This window comes from Camelina sativa, chromosome 20, assembly GCF_030686135.1.
Source record: "Camelina sativa cultivar CO46 ecotype springtype chromosome 20, ASM3068613v1".
NCBI lineage: Eukaryota > Viridiplantae > Streptophyta > Magnoliopsida > Brassicales > Brassicaceae > Camelina > Camelina sativa.
This window is the reverse complement of record NC_141899.1, coordinates 8,362,327-8,381,723: the sequence shown is the minus strand read 5'-3', so window position 1 is coordinate 8,381,723 and position 19,397 is coordinate 8,362,327. Positions and strand designations below refer to the sequence as shown.

At 38.5% G+C, this 19,397-nt stretch overlaps 3 protein-coding genes across 4 annotated transcripts; 1 reads left to right on the top strand and 2 right to left on the bottom strand.

Moving 5' to 3' along the window:
* The first annotated feature begins 29 nt into the window (after positions 1-29).
* Positions 30-4,554, top strand: LOC104770115 (uncharacterized). The gene is made up of 13 exons (XM_010494469.3): positions 30-246; positions 604-628; positions 737-816; positions 909-1,722; positions 1,802-1,869; positions 2,028-2,101; positions 2,236-2,332; positions 2,470-2,555; positions 2,895-2,977; positions 3,067-3,191; positions 3,273-3,374; positions 3,503-3,919; positions 4,022-4,554. The coding sequence occupies exons 2-13, from the start codon at positions 625-627 to the stop codon at positions 4,403-4,405; spliced, it is 2,334 nt and encodes a 777-aa protein (XP_010492771.1). The 5' UTR covers positions 30-246; positions 604-624; the 3' UTR covers positions 4,406-4,554.
* Positions 4,555-5,254: 700 nt separating this feature from the next.
* On the bottom strand, positions 5,255-9,902 carry LOC104770114 (5-methyltetrahydropteroyltriglutamate--homocysteine methyltransferase 1). 2 transcript variants are annotated; one of them, XM_010494468.2, is made up of 12 exons: positions 9,600-9,902; positions 8,637-9,003; positions 8,456-8,543; positions 8,061-8,188; positions 7,564-7,955; positions 7,294-7,457; positions 7,113-7,193; positions 6,860-7,026; positions 6,659-6,764; positions 6,292-6,542; positions 6,003-6,204; positions 5,255-5,903 (listed from the first exon to the last, which is right to left on the bottom strand). In XM_010494468.2, the coding sequence occupies exons 2-12, from the start codon at positions 8,984-8,986 to the stop codon at positions 5,535-5,537; spliced, it is 2,298 nt and encodes a 765-aa protein (XP_010492770.1). In that variant the 5' UTR covers positions 8,987-9,003; positions 9,600-9,902; the 3' UTR covers positions 5,255-5,534. The 2 variants fall into 2 exon arrangements, with proteins under 2 accessions (XP_010492770.1, XP_087360891.1); XM_087504765.1 differs by having other exon boundaries at positions 9,424-9,713.
* Positions 9,903-13,166: 3,264 nt separating this feature from the next.
* LOC104770113 (uncharacterized) lies at positions 13,167-19,397 on the bottom strand. The gene is given in 5 exon segments (XM_087504761.1): positions 13,167-13,688; positions 13,690-15,123; positions 15,488-18,243; positions 18,246-18,868; positions 19,257-19,397. Coding segments are annotated over 4 exon segments (4,872 nt in total). The 5' UTR covers positions 18,841-18,868; positions 19,257-19,397; the 3' UTR covers positions 13,167-13,601.

The window sequence follows — 19,397 nt, the reverse complement described above, 5'->3', positions numbered from 1 at the left end:
TATGGGTTTTTAGGGCCCAACAACTTGGCGGGCTTTGCTTCTCCTTCTTCGTTATAATTTTTTTAAAATTCAACAACAACAAAAAAAAAAAAAAAAAAAAAACCCTAATTTTCTGCAAATTTCATCTTCGTCGAACCTAAAAAAAAAAAAAGTCACTCCTTTCAGCATTCGTTTCCTACTTGCTTCAATCATCAACATTGAGCGAAAACGAACAAGATTCGAAAAGAGTTAACTCACGTGTTTCAAGTATTGTTCCATCTTTCTCTATGTGGTTTTTAGGCTATTGGGTTCTGTCGATTTATTCGTTGCTTTATTCTGAATTGGTCTGTTTCTGATCATTGTTTCGATTTCTAGAACTGGCGTTTTCAATTAATCACGTCTTTTGGTTCTTTTTGCAATTATACATTCTGCCTTTTACATTGTCGGCTAGGTTTCATTGTTTTGGTTTGAATTGCTGTGAATGCTTAAGTTTTAAGGTTTAAGAAAACAAGGGTTTTGCTTATAAGGGCTAAATGGTCAACTTATCTGATCTGTGTGTTCTCTCGCACTTCTATGTTTTAGCAGAAAGCTAAATTTCTGATTTTTTGTTATTGGTGTTTGCAGAATCTGTTGGAGGCAGCTAACATGGGTAAGCTTGATGTTTTTTTTTTGTCTTAGTGATGCTTTTAGCTATTTTATCAGTTGGAGCTATGATTTTTAAAGAATGTCCTTTTTGTTTGGTTTTGATGCTCGGCAGGGGGCACACGTCATGAAAAGCGTAAAGAGGCTCGTTTGCAGAAGAACCAGAAAAAACATGAATCTTGGCTTCAGCGTCAGGTATGATGAGGCAATCTTTGTTTTTATAACTACTGTATAGATTCCTGTTTAAGGGGTTTGTTGATGAGTAATGTTTGTTTGCTGGATCTCAGAAGTCGCAAAAGGATAAGCAAGTATCATCATCAGTTCAGAAGACTGGTGACGTGATCAAGTCTGAAGATTTTCACCAGACAAGTGATAGTGATACTGAATATTTGGAATCAAGCAGGCCTAGAGGAAACAAAGATGATGGAAAGTCTTTTTTAGATAAGAAAGAAGAGATTAGAATCAAAAAGGAGAAGAAGATGCAAAAATTTCAGAGGATGAAAGATCTGAATAGACCAAAGAAGAAGACGAAATTTGAAGAGTTTCTTGAAATGGATACACCAACTGTGATATCTCGTGACCAGGATGCTGAACTTGAGAGGAGGCTCGCAAAGAAGCTCAAGGTAAAGAAAGGAAAGCTTAGGGGCTTGGATGATGGGATGAATGATTTGTTCGAAGGGCTTCCATCTGTATTTGATTCTATGGGATCTGAACTTGGTGATTCTCGTAAGAAACGTAAGAAAAAGAGGTCCGAAGAAGAACAGGACCTTGAGATTGATGATATGCAAGAAAATGAAGATTTTTTGGAGCATGAAGGATCTGATTTTTCTGATGAGGAAAGCGAAGAAGAGCCTCAAAGAAAAAGAGACCGTAAACGACGTAAGAAGAAGAAGTCAGTGGATGAAGAATTAGAAAATGAACCGATGGAAATCACAGATAATGGTGAGTCAGAGACTATTACACCGTCAAGCTTGGACAACGTGGAACCTTCTTTGCATGAGTATAAGCCAGAGAGCAGCAGCAAGTATGTTGCTCCTCATTTGAGATCTCAGGCCAAAAGCGAATCTGAAGAACACACTAAAATGCGTACACGGATAAAAGGTATAGCTAACGAAAGCTGTTTATCCTCTGTGTTTGTATTTCTGTATTCTTTGTTTGATGTGCTTGGTTTGTGTTACAGGTCTTCTTAATAAGATGGCTGAATCCAATGTGGAAACAATAACAGCAGAACTTGCCTCAATCTATCGTGTAAGCTTCTATCCTTCGCAGCTTTTCCTCCAGTAGTTGCATGGTTGATATTTTGTGATCATCATAGTTGCTAAAACTCCATTTTGTTTTTGTGCTTACAAGTTACATGTTATATTTGCTTCGCTCTGTAGTAACCTTTGTAATACTTGCTAATGTAGACTGCTGCGAGAAGTGTGTCCTCTCAGATTTTCTGTGAAGAGGTTTTGACAATGTATGCCAGAGGCAATGAACAGTTAAGATTTGTACAACTTCTCTGTGTTTCCGCTCATGATACTGCTAGCCATATAATCATGTGTGGAACTCCTTGATTACAATGACGTGCATATTACTTGAAATGTGTCTGACGTTTTTTATTTCCTTGTTAAGGTACTCTGTATTTGCTTCTTTTATAGCTGGCATGGCGTGTCTAGTTGGAATGGATTTTAGTGCAAAGCTTATTGCATCACTAGCTAAATCTTTCGAGGTATGTCCTTGAGTTTTGTTCTGTATGAATTGTTTGCTCAGTCATATCCGTAAGATTTGATTCTCCATAATTACATTTCTTTTCACCGTATTTCTTGAAATAATGCTTTACCCACGATCTGTAAATATATTTTTCAGGATGAATATCAGAAAGAAGACAGTCTCACTTTAAATGGAATTTCTCTTTTGCTTTCTTATCTTTGCATATTGGGAGTCTGCTCCAGGTAAAATTTTCTGCAACTACACATTATATCAGTTTAATCTAGCGGCCTAGCGCTATAAGAAAGTGTAGTTATTCTTCACTGTTTTGAATTTTTCAGAATTGAGTCAAATGCTGTTTTGCTTATCTGGTTGTCAAACCGATTATCTAAACACAAATGTTAGTCAAAATCTTGATGAGTGATTGGCGTATATTATTAGCTTTAGTTTTTTTTTGACAGCGATATATTTATATATTCTTACCCAAACACCCAAAACAATCTCTAATCTTCTCATATAACATAAACAAAAAAAAAATTGTTATTTTCGGATGGATTATGAATCTCTATATTTTTGTTCTGCAGTGATCTTATCTATGATTTCTTAATGACATTGGGGAAACGACTGACTAAAGTTGATGCTTCCATTATCACAACTGTTTTAGATTGTAAGCTTTACTACTGCTACTATTATTATTATCCTTCGTTTTGAGATATTTATGTTCCATCTCTTAGTTCTTGATTATGCTCTGACTAGGCTGTGGAATGAAAATAAGAAGTGATGATCCTCTTGCTATGAAAACATTCATCATCAGCATCCAGAGCAAGGCAAATGAAATGAAAACCTCCTCGGAAGGCCAGACACAAATGAAAAACATGTTGGTAGGGATTCTAAGAAAGATTGTCTTTTAGAAGAAAATGTTCTATGATTTTTAAAAGTCGTTTCTTACAAGAAATTTGCAGATGGAAAAGATGCTTGAAACCATTTCTGCAATAAAGAACAACAAGCTGAGAACCAAAGAGGATTCCGTCCAGAACATGAGGGTAAAGAAGTGGCTTCAGAAGGTAATATTTAATGGATACTATCATGATAATCATAAATATGTATACTTCTGGTTATTACCGTCCTTTTGCATGAGTAAGTTTAACTAAAATGCAGTCAGTTTGTAAACATTTTCTTATAATTTGCACAGTTGAGAGTGGAGGAAGTATTATTAAGAGGTCTAACATGGAGCAAGCTGCTTGACCCTGAGAAGTTGGGTCAGTGGTGGTTATCTGGCGATTTGGTGGTGAACACTAACACCGTTGAAGATGTAGCACAAACGATGGATGCAGAGGTTGTTGAGGCCCAGAAAATGTTAAAGCTTGCTGATGCACAGAGGATGAATACGGATTCCAGAAAAGCTATATTTTGTGTGATCATGAGTAGTGAGGACTACATTGATGCATTTGAGAAACTTCTTAGATTGGATCTGCCAGGAAAGCAGGACAGAGAAATCATGAGGGTTCTAGTTGAGTGCTGTTTACAGGAGAAAATATTTAACAAGTACTACACAGTTCTTGCTTCAAAGTTGTGTGAGCACGACAAGAATCATAAGTTTACTCTGCAGGTACTTTTCTACTATCTTATATAGCTGAAGTTGACTATGTTTACGATTTTGTTTTCTCTACTCATCTAGGTGCTTATATCTTTAATCACAATTTTCCTGCAGTATTGCATTTGGGACCATTTTAAAGAACTGGAGTCAATGTCACTCCAGAGATCGATGAATCTGGCGAAATTCGTGACAGAGATTATTGTGTCCTTCAATCTTTCTCTTGCGGTTCTCAAATCGGTGGACTTGGCAAATCCAGTGGAGTTAACTCCAAAAAGAATCATGCACTTTCGAATGTTGTTTGAGGCCATCTTTGAGCAACCCGAGAATCTAGTGTGGAACTTGTTCACGCGCATAGCCTTGAATCCAGACTATGAAGCTCTACGCGATGGAATCAAATTCTTTGTGAAGGAATATGTTGTGAAAAATAACAAGGCAATCTCTGGGAAATTCAGGAAAGCCAAAGAAGCTCTAAACAACTCAGAAGGATTGCTCATGTGATTCTGTTGCCATAAAAAGGCCTACAATTTTTGAAGCTCTTAAGAGTTCACTACTCTGATATTGTCTTAGCATCTGTACGTTGTACACATTTTCTTTCGACATAAACTTTTTTGTAGCTTAAATTAATTTAAGTTTCTAAGTTTCTAATATTCCATCTTTGATGAAAGGTTGATCTTCTCTCTGATCCTAGAGGAAGGAAACAATATTTAAAATTTATATGCAAGTGCGGAAGATTTTTTTTTATAGAGAGATTGGGTTACAAACCTTTTTGTTTTGACTCGAGAAGCGAGATTCGTAAAGCTTAATAAAGATAAAACCTGGTTTCTGTGCATGTACACTTAGCTACAATCCAATATCATCATCATTCAGTGACAGTGATTGCTGCTTTTATAATCCATTTTAATACTACGATATGGCCTTTCTCCAAAAGCAAAAGAAAAATCTTACGAGCCAAAGTGGTGGACCATGAGACTGCAACCGAACATCAACCACCACTCTCTTTGTGGGGGCAATTACTAGATTTTATTTTTTTTGACCAACGCAATAAAGCAACTTGCAGAAAACAAAAAAAAATCTTGATACAAGAGCCACATAGAATAGTAATACAATTACAAACAGGCTACAAAGCGGCTACACTGATTGCGTTGGATGAAGAAGTAAAAAGAAATCCACGCGCCCAAAATGTTTGACGTCAGGTTAACGGAGAATATTTGTGGACTGTGACCTAAAAAGGTGGCAGTACTGAGAGTGGCCGTTTCTTTCAGACCAATATTTTCTTACTTTCCTACGATCAAAATTCCCAAATTGTTTCAGTAGCGTACACAAATTTAGAAGACGCAAACAGAAATATTTGTATAAGAATAAATCCTCTTATTCCTTTTCAAGAGACTTTAGAAAAAAGACATTCCATCAAAGAAATATATAGGAGACAAAAAAAAGAAAATCACAAACATTGCAGCAAATCCCAAAGGATGCTATATCCTCTCTCTCTCTCTCAACGAGAAGGAAAAAACCATATGCATCATAATCTAACTTCTAAAATATTCTTTTTAAGAAAGTTATTAAAAACCAAACAAAACACAACCATTTTATAGAGAAAGAGGAAAAAACGTTCAAATCAAACTTTTCTTCACTTGGCACTGGCGAGCTGGGAACGGATAAGCTTGGCGGCATCAACCATGTTCTTGAGGGCGGGCTTAACCTCGGTGTACTTACGGGTCTTAAGACCACAGTCAGGGTTAACCCAAAGGATGTTCTGCTCTAGGACAGCAAGCATCTTGTTCACCCTGTCTGCGATTTCCTCTGAAGATGGTATTCTTGGAGAGTGGATGTCGTACACTCCTGGACCGATTCCAGCACCGTACTTCACTCCCTCACGGAACACAGAGAGAAGCTTCTCATCAGATCGGGAGTTCTCAATGGTGATAACATCAGCGTCCATGTCGATGATGGAGTGTATGATGTCATTGAAGTGGGAGTAGCACATGTGAGTGTGGATCTGCCAAAAAAAAAACACCACCAGAAGAACACAAGTTATGAGCAATCCATGAAAGCATTACGCTACGTGAGACTAGGTATATTGTTTTTTTAAGCAAACCTGGGTGCTGTCTTGGACTCCACAGTTGGTAATTCTGAAGGAGTGAACAGCCCAGTCCAAGTAGAAAGCGTGCTCGGATTTCCTGAGTGGAAGTCCTTCTCTAAGTGCAGCCTCATCAATCTGAATGACACCGATTCCACCCTTCTCAAGATCCTCGACTTCGTCCTTGATGGCCAAAGCGATCTGGTAACAGGTTTCGTGCCTACAAAGTTTCCAAGCATGTCTTAGCCATTTTCTTCTCTTTTTTTTGGTAGCTATGCTTGTTTCACATTATAGTAATTTTACGTACCTGGGCTGGTCGTTTCTGACAAAGGACCAGTTAAGAATGGTGACGGGGCCGGTAAGCATACCCTTCATTGGGCGAGAGGTCATGCTCTGAGCCAATGCAGACCAGAAGACAGTCATTGCCTTGGGACGGCTCACATCACCGTAGATAACTGGTGGCTTGACACAGCGAGATCCATAAGATTGTACCCATCCGTTTGCAGTAAAGGCAAAACCAGACAACTGCTCCCCAAAGTACTCAACCATGTCGTTTCTCTACAAATTGTGAAAACATGTCGCATCAGAAACAGTAAATACAAGAACTAACTTTTGTACATTCCCACCACTTCAAGGGCACAGGCAATAACGTAGAATGATTTGAAGATTCTCACCTCTGGCTCTCCGTGGACAAGAACATCGATGTCAAGTTCCTCTTGGAGGTCAACAACTTTCTTGATCTCTTCCGTGATGGCCTTGACGTAGTCCTCCTCAGAGACCCTAGTAAACGAAAAATTACAGAAACCATAAGCATCAACAAGAATTTAAGGAAATGTGTGACACGTTTGACCAAGAATTGAATTTAGGAGACTAACTTTTTCGCCTTGTACTCACGACGAACTCTCCTGAGCTCTACGGTCTGTGGGAAGGATCCAATGGTTGTGGTTGGTAGGATTGGGAGGTTGAGCTTCTTCTGCTGAGCATCTAGTCTAGAACTAACATTAGTCGCACGACGGTGGTCAGATCCCTTCAGAGCAGCAGCCTGAGATAACAAGAATCACAATCAATATAAGATTAGAAAAATTAAATCACTGAATGAGAACAGTGTAGGTTTGACATCAAACTTACAGCCTTCTGTACACCCTCGTTGGTGACTCTTGGGGAAGACCTCCTTGAAGCCAAAGCCGCAGCATTGGCAGAGAAAAGGGCCTGAAAGAAGAGAAATATTAGATTTCTAGTGTTTTCAAAATAATTTCTACAGATAATTCAACAGTCCACTGAAAGAGAAGCATGTGGGTGCAAAGAATACCTCATCCTTGTGACCAGCCAAAGCCTTGGCCAATGCATTTACTTCAACGACCTTCTGGGCAGCAAACGCCATCCATGACTTGATTTCATCATCAAGCTTAGTCTCGTTGATAAGGTCAACAGCGGTGTGGAGTAGGGAGCAGGAGGTTGAGACCACAAGCTTGTCTGCATAAATACAAAAAGATATCAGATAAACAATTCAATTATTTGTTTTTCAGTACTCCCCAATAGTGTCGGGTAAAAGGCAGATGATTCTGAAAGAACGTATTACCTTTACCAACAATGCCCTCAAGTGCCTCCAAGGTGCTTAGAGACGCAGCAAAGTCATTGGCCCAGATGTTCCTTCCGTCAACAACACCAGCAAAGAGGTATTTTCCCTCGGGGAAACCAGCCTTGACCAAATCAAGGGTCTTGGTGCCACGAATCAAATCAAATCCAAAGGCAGTCACACCCTTCAACGAAGTTAGGGTCTTGTATGCCTCAGCAGGGATATCAGCGAAGTAGGTCTCCACAAGAACATTCAAACCAGAAAGAGTTGATTCGAGTTCAGCGTAGGCAGCGGTAAAGGCCTCGAGTTTGTGGCCCTCAAGATCCATAACAAGGACAGGCTCGTCAAGCTGAATCCAGGTGGCACCAGCTGCCTTAAGCTCAGAAATCACTTCCCTGTACACAAATTAAAGACATCATATCAATGTCATTTAGAGGATCATTCATAACATCAAGGATATGGATGGCACACTAAAAAGAAATAACAAAGTGATTTCTTACTTGTAGACGGCGAGGACTTTTGGGAGAAGGGAAAGGAGATCAAATGACTTGTCAACACCCTTGGCAGCCTTGGAAAGCAACAAGTAAGAGACTGGACCAACAAGTACAGGGACGGTGTCAACACCAAGCTGCAAAAAAATCAAGTATATCAGACTAGAATTTTTAAAATAGCAGGAAAACAAAAACTACTTTAGGTATACATAAGACTATCAGAGACAGATGAATTTGTAACAACTTTTATATCAACTAACATATCAGCATATATTCAGTGAAACACGGCTCAATAAATCTAAGCTAAAACACTAAATCCTCAATGCCTATGATCTCTAATAATTAATCATCTAGCGGACAGTCATTGCCTACGAAATAGATAAATAGTAAAGAAAGATACGTACTGCCTTGGCCTCCTTGTACTCATTTACGGCCTTGTGGGAAGCGTAAGTGAAGTTGACCTCAGGGCCCAACTCAGGGACGATGTAATGGCTGCATCAACAAAAGCAATATTACATTAGTACACAAACTCAAAAAAAAAAAAAGGCAATGTCAATGCAAGAGAACAGAGCGGTGGAGACTCACTAGTTGGTGTCAAACCACTTGGTCATTTCCATAGCGGGAACAGAGGCATTTCCTCTGGCCATGGAGAAGTAAACATCAAGCCCGATCTCACCACTGGTGTATCCATACCTTGGTGGGACAGCACCAAGCATGGCGGTGGTGTCAAGAACCTGGTCGTAGTGAGCAAAGGTGTTGCTTGGGATAAACTTAGTCCCAGCCTCAGACATCTGTTTCCAGATGGCAGACCTGAGATCAGCCGACACCTTCTGAAGATCCTCAGCGGTGCTCTTGCCATCCCAGAAAGACTCCAAAGCGAACTTGAGCTCTCTCTTAGGGCCCATACGTGGGTATCCAACAATGTGTGAAGCCATTTTGATTTACTTTTTAACTGCATTTACACAAACACCAAATCAAAAAAGATTAATATCATATAATAATACGTTTAACTTGTTTAATTATTAAATAATAAATTCACAAACTCCAAGAAAGCCGTAAAGCACGAAACGAAACTGATAGAATTACAATTCACGTGTATATAAAAAAAAGTTTATGCAGCTTTTTTTGTCGGTTCAATGATTGAGATAAACAAAGATGAGTCCACTACACTTGAGAGTAGAATCGAAAAATTTCAGATCAGATTCACATGCGACATTTTTATCGATACGAGATGATTTAAATCAGATCTAACTTATAAGAACAGAGAAAACACGAATCATTTTCAAAAGATGACAACAGATCGTAATCAGATCCAGATCTACAAATCGAACAACATGAAATAGCCAGATCTGAGTCCAATGAACTCACTCACCGATCAGATCTCGGTATATAAACTACGAACGAAACAGATCGCGGAATCAAAAAGAAAAAAAAAAAAAAAAAACGAGATAGAAACGAATCACTAACGAGGAGACGAAAATGAAACGAACAGAGAAAAGAAACTAAATAAGAGAGACGTAGGGAAGCCAAAGAAACTCGGAGACGTACCTCACGGAGGAAGAATCGGAGAAAAAAGGGTTGGCTAAGAGGAGAAGGCGAAAGAGAGAGCGAGGAAGAAGAGTGGGCTGTGTGTGTTTATTTATAGCCAAAAACACAACACACACTCTCCAAAATGATAGATCGTTGGCCTCTCTCTCTGTGTAAAAAAAATAATAATAAAAAAAAAAAAGGAAAATAAAAATATGTGTAGATCTGGTGGTGTGATATTTTCGGTATTTTATTATTATTATATTTAATTTCCATTTATTATTTATTGGCCTATGTGTATTTTTTTCTGAAATTGATACTACTATTTATTTTTCGACAAAAAGTTGAGTATTGTTGTAGTAGGAAATATTTTTTTTCTTCTTAATTGTCAATTTTGAGTACAGTATTTCTCACAAATGTAGAAATAATCATTTGTGGGTATTATTAGTAGATCTTTTTTTTCAAACAGGTACTATTAGTAGATCTAAGAAGATAGAAAATATATCATATTTTTAATTTTTTAAAACTTGAAATCAATACTTCCATCTTTATTGAATAATTAAATTACGAAATGCTTTCCTAACTTTTTTATTGGATTGATTTATGAACTTATTTATAACATTTTTTTTTTTAAAAACGAATTTTAGTTGGGTATGTATTTTTAGTTTTTAAAACATCAAAGAAATTTTATTTTTTTTCAAAATCAAAGAAAATATTTATAAATAAAATCTTGATTAACTGACGAAAATATCTTAACTGAAAATGTCTATTAGATTTTTCGGAGGTTAAAAAATGAATAAGGATTATAAATGTTTAATCATTTAATTAACGCATAAATATAAATAAATAAAGTGAATTAAGAGATTAAAATAATTTAAAAAGAGGATTAAAAACGTGAAGAGGAGTTGGTGTATACGTGGGATAGATTAGTGAGTGGGTGGCAATGGGACCCACGGAGGTTGGTGAAGATTCACTCTTATTTTTTTTTTTTTCACAGTTCTATTACATATTATACGACATCGTTTATTAAGGGCCTGTTCCGCAGCGTTTTGACTATATCAATTATATACATCTATCTACTACTATTTGAAGAAAGAATATACTAATAGAAACTCGAATATTGTGCTGGTAGCCAAATCAGTAAACACACAAGTTTTTTTTACTTGAACCGGTGTGGACGATCTTGTCTGGCCATTAGTCCCCATTGTTGTGTCAGATTTGGTAAAAACTAAAAAACACACACAAGTGGTAACATTTTTCAGGTAAATAGAGTTAGAGTAGGTAAAGAAACAGAGGTTTACGGACCCACGGTGTATTGAGTATACGCGATGGATGAATGGTCTTAATCTTTTTTGTTTTGCTGATAAAATTTGGCTACCAAACTTTGATTCTTGACCTTTATCAACTTCATACTTTTTTGTGTTTCTTCTTAAATCCTTAAGGTAAAGTTTGGTAACTATATATGTGTTTCACGTAGTGATTATCATCAATTCTGAATTCTATATAAGCTCTTTTGCGAAATCAACAGGAATATTCTTAAGCTTGGAATATAAAATTGTCTTCAGCTTCAACCACTTCCACAACTAATTTTGGAGTATCTTCCTCCTTTTTGTATGGGAAATAGTGTAGGTCAATTTCGAGTTTAAAAGGAATTGATCAATAAGACGTTACTGCTAACAAAACCAAATTAGTCAACAAAATTTGAAGTTTTGCTTTTAAAAAGTCGGCGTCAGCGAAATGCTTCTATGAAACCGATTAAACCAAAAAAAAAAAATGCTTAATGTAACATAGAATGGATAATTATAAACAAGTATATAGTAGAGATTTTTAACGAGTCTACCATATTGGAAACTCGTTTTTTCCAATGTACCACATTTGAAAATCTCTTTCAAGGACTACCACAAGTGTTTTTCACAATGACCATTATAGCCTTACAAACAATGACCATTGTTTTGTTATTAATAAAAAAAACTTTGTTCTTCTCCGTTATTTGTATCTCCTCTTCAGCAATTCAATGTTTCTTCGAATCTTTGTGATGGTGACGCTGCTCAAGAACCCAATCCGCCGCCGGAGAAAAAAGATAGCGACAAGTTATCCGCGGGAGCTATTGCCGGAATCGTAATCGAATGTGTTGTTGGTTTGTTGTTGCTTCTCCTGATTGTGTTCTGTCTATGTAGAAAGAGAAAGAAGAAGGAAGAGAATGCTCAAGTGAGAAACGTTGAAGCTCCTATAACTGCTCCGGCCTCCGCCGCTGCTATACCTAAAGAAAGGGCGGCTATTGTCCCGTCGGAGGCTTATTCGCCGATGGTTTAGCGTTGTTGTTGTTGTTGCTGTTGCCACCGACAATCTTCAATGGCCGTGAATCTTCATTGAAGCCGAAGGAGATGGACCAGATCTAATGATACATCTATGAAAGACGTTGTCCACAATCCAACCAGTTCCTGTGGACCAAATCTCTTCTCTTTTTTGGTAGACAAGTTGGTTTTATTGTTTATAGACAAGTTGGTTTTGTTGTTTGTGGACAAGTTATACCTGTATAGTACTAGTTTCACGACTTGTCCATTGACCCAATAAATTGGAACTTGTCTATCTCAATGAATTTGATAAGTTATCTATATGTTCAACTTGTCTACAGAAATAGTTTTTGTCTACAGCCTCAACAAATCGGAACTTGTCTACCCATAAAAAATCAAACATGATTTTTCTTTTGTTCAGCGCTACAGTACCATAAGGGTATTTTCAACATTTGTAATGCCACTTGTGGTAGAATAGAAAAGGAGTTTATGATTGTGGTAGAATTGGAAAATTTTATATTAAATGTGGTAGATTAGACTAAATTCCCTATATAGTATATAGTATGTTTGATGATTTGTGTAAGTTAAAACTTTCAAAACCGGTAATCACAAGAAATAAATTTGAACAAGAATTAATTACATAGGACTTTAAGTCTGCAGGACAGTTGCATATGCTTCCTCGAGACTGAGTTGTCGGTGGATGTAGATCTAAGTATGTACACACACTAATAAAGATAATCACACAGCCATTTATTGAAAGTGAAAGTGATACTTCCACTTTTTTTAATATTACTTGGTGTCCGACAGACAGAATTACGTTTTTTTTTTTAACAATCCAAACGTTCAAAAAAGAAAACACTTTAAAGAACTAAACTACTGAACTAAATCGTATCAATTGTATTAGTATAACGAATTATTGATTGGATCAATAAAATACGTGTTTACCAACTTTTTTTCTGGCCAGCTTAAGTTTGGTAAATCATGTAGTACCTTTAAATCGTTTTAATACACGAATCACAAGATCCAAAAGTATTCTTCATATTGCTGCCTTATAAAAACTTTATGATTAAACTATGAAAAGGCATGCTTTTAGACATGTGAATTAATCAAAGCTATACACGCACACATTCTGCTGTGAATCAAAAAGTTGTTGATGATTATATATGAATATATCTAGACTCAAAAGTTCTATTTACGTAAAAATCTCAAACACAAGGCAATAATGCTTCCTAGTAAATAATAGATTTACAACTGAATATGGAACCACCAAAAAAATATAGTCAGTTCAACAGCATTACCGTCGCAGATAGAGTCCATTTATTTTACAAAGCTCATAGGAAAACCCAAACGGCAGTACACTTCACATTTCTCAAATTCCAATACAAAAATAATTTAGAACAAACCCCACCCCAAAAAAACAGAGGAGAAAATATTTGAAGTCACAAACCAAAAACCCTGAAAAACTTCAAAATAGTTTCAAGAGATACAAATCAATCGAATCAATAAATATGAAAGCTGGAAAGAAGAGAAAAAGGGAACACAGACAAACAAAAAACCAACACAAAGGAGAAAACTTGGTACACAAAAATATGATTAGCGGCTTTCTTCTTGCCCCTTTTAAAACAGAGCACACAGTCTAATGAAAAACACAAAACTCCAGAAGTGCCCTATCATTACCATGTCACAAAGATATATTTACTTGAGTTGAGATGTATTACCCTTCGATTTTTCAGTCTGAGTCACTCGAACTAGACCTTGAGCTTGTGCTCGAGCTTGAAGAATTGGACTTACTCTTCTTCTTCTCCTTCTTTCCTTTTTTGCTCTGCAATGTTTTCCTCCAATTTCGCTGGGGTTTCTTTGGACTCAGGACCCTGTAAATTCGCATCTGCTTTGCTCTCAGTCTCACCTTTCGCTTCCTCGGTCACAACTTCATCACTTGGTGTTACATTACTAGGACCAGCGGCTTCAGTGGGAATCACCACTCTTTCAGAGATTACTTCCATTGGCATCTCCGCTTTTGGTTCAGAAGGCTTGGGAATTTCCTCCAGGGATCGAGTTTCAACAGGCAAGACGTCAGATGTGGTTATCACAACTTCATCACTTGGTGTTACATTACTAGGACCAGCGGCTTCTGTGGGAATCACCACTCTTTCAGAGATTACTTCCATTGGCATCTCCGCTTTTGGTTCAGAAGGCTTGGGAATTTCCTCCAGGGATCGAGTTTCAACAGGCAAGACGTCAGATGTGGTTATCACAACTTCATCACTTGGCGTTACATTACTAGGACCAGCGGCTTCTGTGGGAATCACCACTCTTTCAGAGATCACTTCCATTGACATCTCCGCTTTTGGTTCAGAAGGCTTGGGAATTTCCTCCAGGGATCGAGTTTCAACAGGCAAGACGTCAGATGTGGTTATCTCTTTTGGTCTACTTTCCTCTTCTTTTTCTTCTTCTTTTTCGGGTGTGTTGTTCAGAGGAACAGCTGTATCATCAAGAGATCTTTCTTTAACCAAGGACTCTGATGGTTCGGTTTCAACTGCACACTTGGTTTCTCCAGACCCACCATTTGATTCAGGTGACTTTATTTGCACGCCCATGCTTTCTACAACAGACTGATTCATAGCAGTATCTAGATCTTCCTTCGATGTAGCCTCCACAACTACTAAATCTGAATTGGTCTCTGTCGAATTTCCATAATTTTCTTGAGCCAACTGATCTTGAACGGCGCTTGGAAGAATAACATCCTCAACCTCAGATCCTTCATGGATCTGCTGGAAAGCAGAATCTATGTCTTCAACCGATCTCGCTTCAAGAACAGGCAGAGCTTCGGTCAATTCGTTGGCAGTGTCTGGTCCTACTGAAGATGGCCCCGGTTCAGAATCTGTCACAACTTCCTTAATACTAAAGTCTCCAATCGTATCAAGTTCAGATAATAATCCTTCATCAATCTCTTTGATCTCGTCTGCCTCTTCAGTGATAACTTCAGGAGGACTTTCAGGTATTGCATGCAAGTCTGGAAGCTGATCTAATCGTTCCACCACATAGTCAAGCTCCTCATAAACACCATCTCGAAAGAACTCTGCCCTTGAGCCTTCACCAACCATAGGTGTCGTGTACTCAGGAGATTCTGCTGGAGATGAGGATGCATCAGACGTCAAACAAGATAACTCCTCTGTATCTTCAGGAGCATCGTGATACTCATGGAAGGTGATGTTGCGGGAAAAGACAACACTACCTGCACGAGTTGGTACCTGCAATAACGCAGCACAGTAAGAAACAGATCTCTTGATTAACATATTGTAGAAAGAGCAAAAAAGTCCAAAAGTTTTGGAGGTATCAGCCTGTTGTTATTTCCAGTTCCAGCTACGAAACCACAAATCTAGATAACATACCATTATCCAATAAGAAGAAAGTATGTTGTTGCACATGAATCAATGAATCATGAAGTAATTGAAACCGTATATTCCCTCTATTATTCAGTATGTTGTGAAGTTAAGTATATCACATAGACTATCTTAAACTTAGACGATAGCAGCAGAAAATAATATATTATACTCATTCGAAAAGTGTTGTAATGATGTGTATCTATGAGAGAAAATAAGTAAGTTGACTTACTTCATCTTCACCAGGTTCAAGAGATGACTGTTCTACCACAGATTTATCTGACCAGGTCAGTTCTCTATCTGACTCAGATGGAGTTGTTTCTTCAGATCCCACATTTTGGGCACTGGCATTTACAGAGTCTACTTCGATATCCATTGTTTGGTCAGGGTGAGTTTCTTCCTCTGTATCAGGAATTGATGACTGAACTGGTTCCTGTTCCAATTGCAGAACATCTTCGTCATTAAATGAATGTGTCTCAACATACTCAACTGCTCCAGAAGACAAAGTGGCATAGCTGTCTATTGGGATGTCTGCGTTGAATGTTTGAGGACTGGCTTCATCTTTTTGTTTCCCTGCTTGTTCTTCCTCGCGCACTATCTCTTCAGCTACTGACCTGTTTACAGAAGTTTCAGCTATGTCATGTACCACATCAGGTGATTCTTCCAGTGTTGCCACATGCTCCCTCGTATCACCAGATCCTAAAGGTGAACATGTATTCTCAATTGGGAGATGTTGTTCAACCATCCCTGTAGATACTACTTCCTCTTCTGTAGGAGAAACAGATTCCACCAAAGATGCACTAACATCTTGCGTTCTGGTATCTACAGCCTCTCTCACATCTTCATGCAGCTCTTCCAGGTCAACTTGACTAGACACAGATAAAGGATCATCCTCCTGGTGATCAGCATTCTCGTTCATATTAAAAGTCAGAGAAGATGGATCAAGAATGGCATCCTCAAATTCAGACCCTGAAACAGTTGAGTTATTTTGACCATCAATTCCAACCTCTCCTGTAACATGTGTGCTAGTCTCTCCTACTTCCCTTGTACTTGTTTCAGTCTCACCAGAAGTGGAATGAATTTCCACATGACCTATACTTTCAGAATAAACTTCACGTTCTTCATTTTCTTCTACTTCTTCCCCATTCTTTCCAGGTAGTTCTGGTTTGTAATCAGATGATACAGAAGAAAATGATGGGAATCTACTGCCTGAGGGAGGACTCGAATCGTAAACAGGTTCTTCGTGGTGGCCGTCCACCAAACCACAAAGAGCTTGGAATGCAGACTCATCAAGCGAGGGATGTGCAGTAATGAAAGATTCTTCAGCACGAGGTCCATCATGGTGATAATCATCCTCCATCCCCCTTACCTCATGGACTTCTAATTCTCCAAAAGAAGGATTGGAAGAAGCACCTGATTCTTCATGAAGATCAACTTTCCGCTCCGAAATCGACATTGCTTCATCTTCACTAATATCCGGTATCTTTTCTTCTTTCTCTGATAAAGATGAATCACTATCACTGGACTCCTCTTCATCAAGTTTTCTCTTATCAGAAGTTTCTCCTTCCATTATGTTTGATTGATCTTGGTGTGTTTCTGCACGTCCCAGTATTATCTCAGCCACATCATGATGAAGATTCCTGCTATCAGCTTGTTCATCGAAGTCAGAATCTTCAGACGAGTGGCTTTTTTCTGAATGGATTTTTTCTTCATCATGATCAGAAGCTGAATGGATTTTTTCTTCATCATGATCAGAAGCTGAATGGCTTTTTTCTTCATCATGATCAGAAGCTGAATGGCTTTTTTCTTCATCATTGTCAGAAGCCACATCATCTTTAGCGATTTCGGTTTCTCGATCAGCATCCACCTTCTTTTCGTCATCCTCCAGTACTGTGCACACAGATTCAGTATCAGGAACAGAACTTAATTTTGACTCACTAACTTCACTGAGCTGCCTTTCAAATGGATAGTAGCTCGATCCCTCATTTGCTAATCTTTCTAGCACAAAAAAGGGTCGTAGCCTATCATGCCTGGGACCTCCAAGCATCGATGGGCCCACACTGAAACTTTCATGTCTTCTGAACACTGCATCCTTTGGTTGTTGAGAAGAAAACTCTTCCTGGAAACCGTCACCCTTGAGGTCTGGCTTTTCTTCATTTGGCTCATATGGAAGATCAAATGGGTTTCTCCTCGCAAACATGATGGACGGGGCAGATCCAGGGATAGGTGGTAATCCCATATCGTCATAGGAATCATACGGAGCATCAAACGGATTCTGCCTTGCAGTTGAGATGGGCGGCATATTAAAGGGAATATCAGCACTGTCAAAATCAATAAGATTTCTCTCTGCCATCAGTCTCATGTTGTGGCGAGCCCTTCTCCTGGCAATAAGATTCTCCAACCGTTGGTTTCTTTCAAGTTCAAGACTTCCTAGATCCATAACATTTTTTTGGTCAGCCTCTGTCCATTTGATTGCTGATTTACTTTCATCGTCCTTATCTTCCTTCTTTTTCTCTACCTCTTCTTCCTCGTCTTCTTCTTCTTCTTCATCATCCTCGTCCTCCTCATCATTCTCGTTGTCGCCTTCTTCTCCTTGACTTTCACTGTCAACATCAGACTCCATCCCTTCATCACTACTACTCCTGTGTGGCCCCTCTGAAGATGCATCTGATCCTTCACCATCTGCGATACCACGAGCTGGGGCATCTGAGTGTAAAAGCGGGTGAAGCTCGTCAAGCATCGGGATGATGTCAGTCATAGAAGCATCAGGTGAAGAGCTTTCAGCACCATCAGACTCAGAATCCAGCGAGTCATCACGGTCCGCATCATCATCCTCATCCTCCTCATGTCTCATTGGTCTCCAAGGTGAAACTGGAGATACATCCAACTGATCTTCCTTCGAATCATCAACCATATCATCTAAAGATCCACCGATTGATCGTTCTGCAACCGAACCAAGCATCCCATCATTGTCAATCAGTCTATTCCAACTCTTTCACCCCTCTTGTCCAACTCCAAAATAAATGCTTTTTCCTCAAACCTGACCTGAGTATCCCGTTTAACCTCATCAAGAGTCTCATCAACCAAAGGCCTGTAATCAAACGGTCGAACATCGTCCTCAACCTCACTGAGTAAGCTTTCCCCAACTCTATCCGTATCATCATCATTCCCATCCTCAACTACTACGTCTTCCTCCTTGCTCACAAAACTCTCAACCGTAAAACTCTTATCACCTCTCTCAAAAACAGTAGCATTAGCATTACCAGCATCTCTCGATACCTCTGTTCTAAAAAGAGCAGCAGCCTCGTGGAGAGTAGTAGTTTCAGGTTCTTCTTTTTCGATCTCAGGAATGTTTGGCTCTCCAAAACTCAAAATCGTGCCAAGCAAAACAAAAGTACACACCAAAACAGGAGATGCAGTCACCAACGGAGAAAACAGAAGCGGACAATATCTATGCAGGAAATACAAAAAACCAACGAAGCCCAGAAGAAAGGGATGATTGCAAATCCATCTGTAGATCGTTCTGATCATAACCACAATTAATCTCCGAATCTGAACTCGGAACTCCGACCGATCACTGATCATCTCTTTATTTTATTTTTCCAGGTCGTTTCTGTAAAAAGAATTAAATCAGATGATTGAATCGTAATTTGAAGATTGAGAGATAAACAAACAAGATGATGAATCCAACTCAAATCATAATACAAAATTTTCAGATCAAATCATAACATTTAAAATCGGATCTAACGCACAAGAGCTCAGAAAGCGAATCATAGACAAAAGAGATCGAGGATCAGATCCAGAAATTGTAAAACACCAATATACACAGAATCTGTATACGGTGATGAAGTCACTCACCGGGGTGGTACGAGCAAAACAGATCACGGACAAAATAAAATCAAAAAGTAAGATTTTTTTTTTTTTTTTTAAATAAACACTTTCGTAAGACGAAATGAGAGAGAGGACGTGGGGAAGCCATGGAAAAGCGGAGGAGAGGTTACCTTACGGAGGTTTGGAATTGGAGAGAGAGAGAGAAGAAAATGGTTGACTATACAAAAAAAAGATGGCGAGCGAAGAAGAAGAAGCAGAAGAGTGGGCTAATGTGTTATTGTTGTTGTTAAGCTTCTTTCTTTACAGCAAAA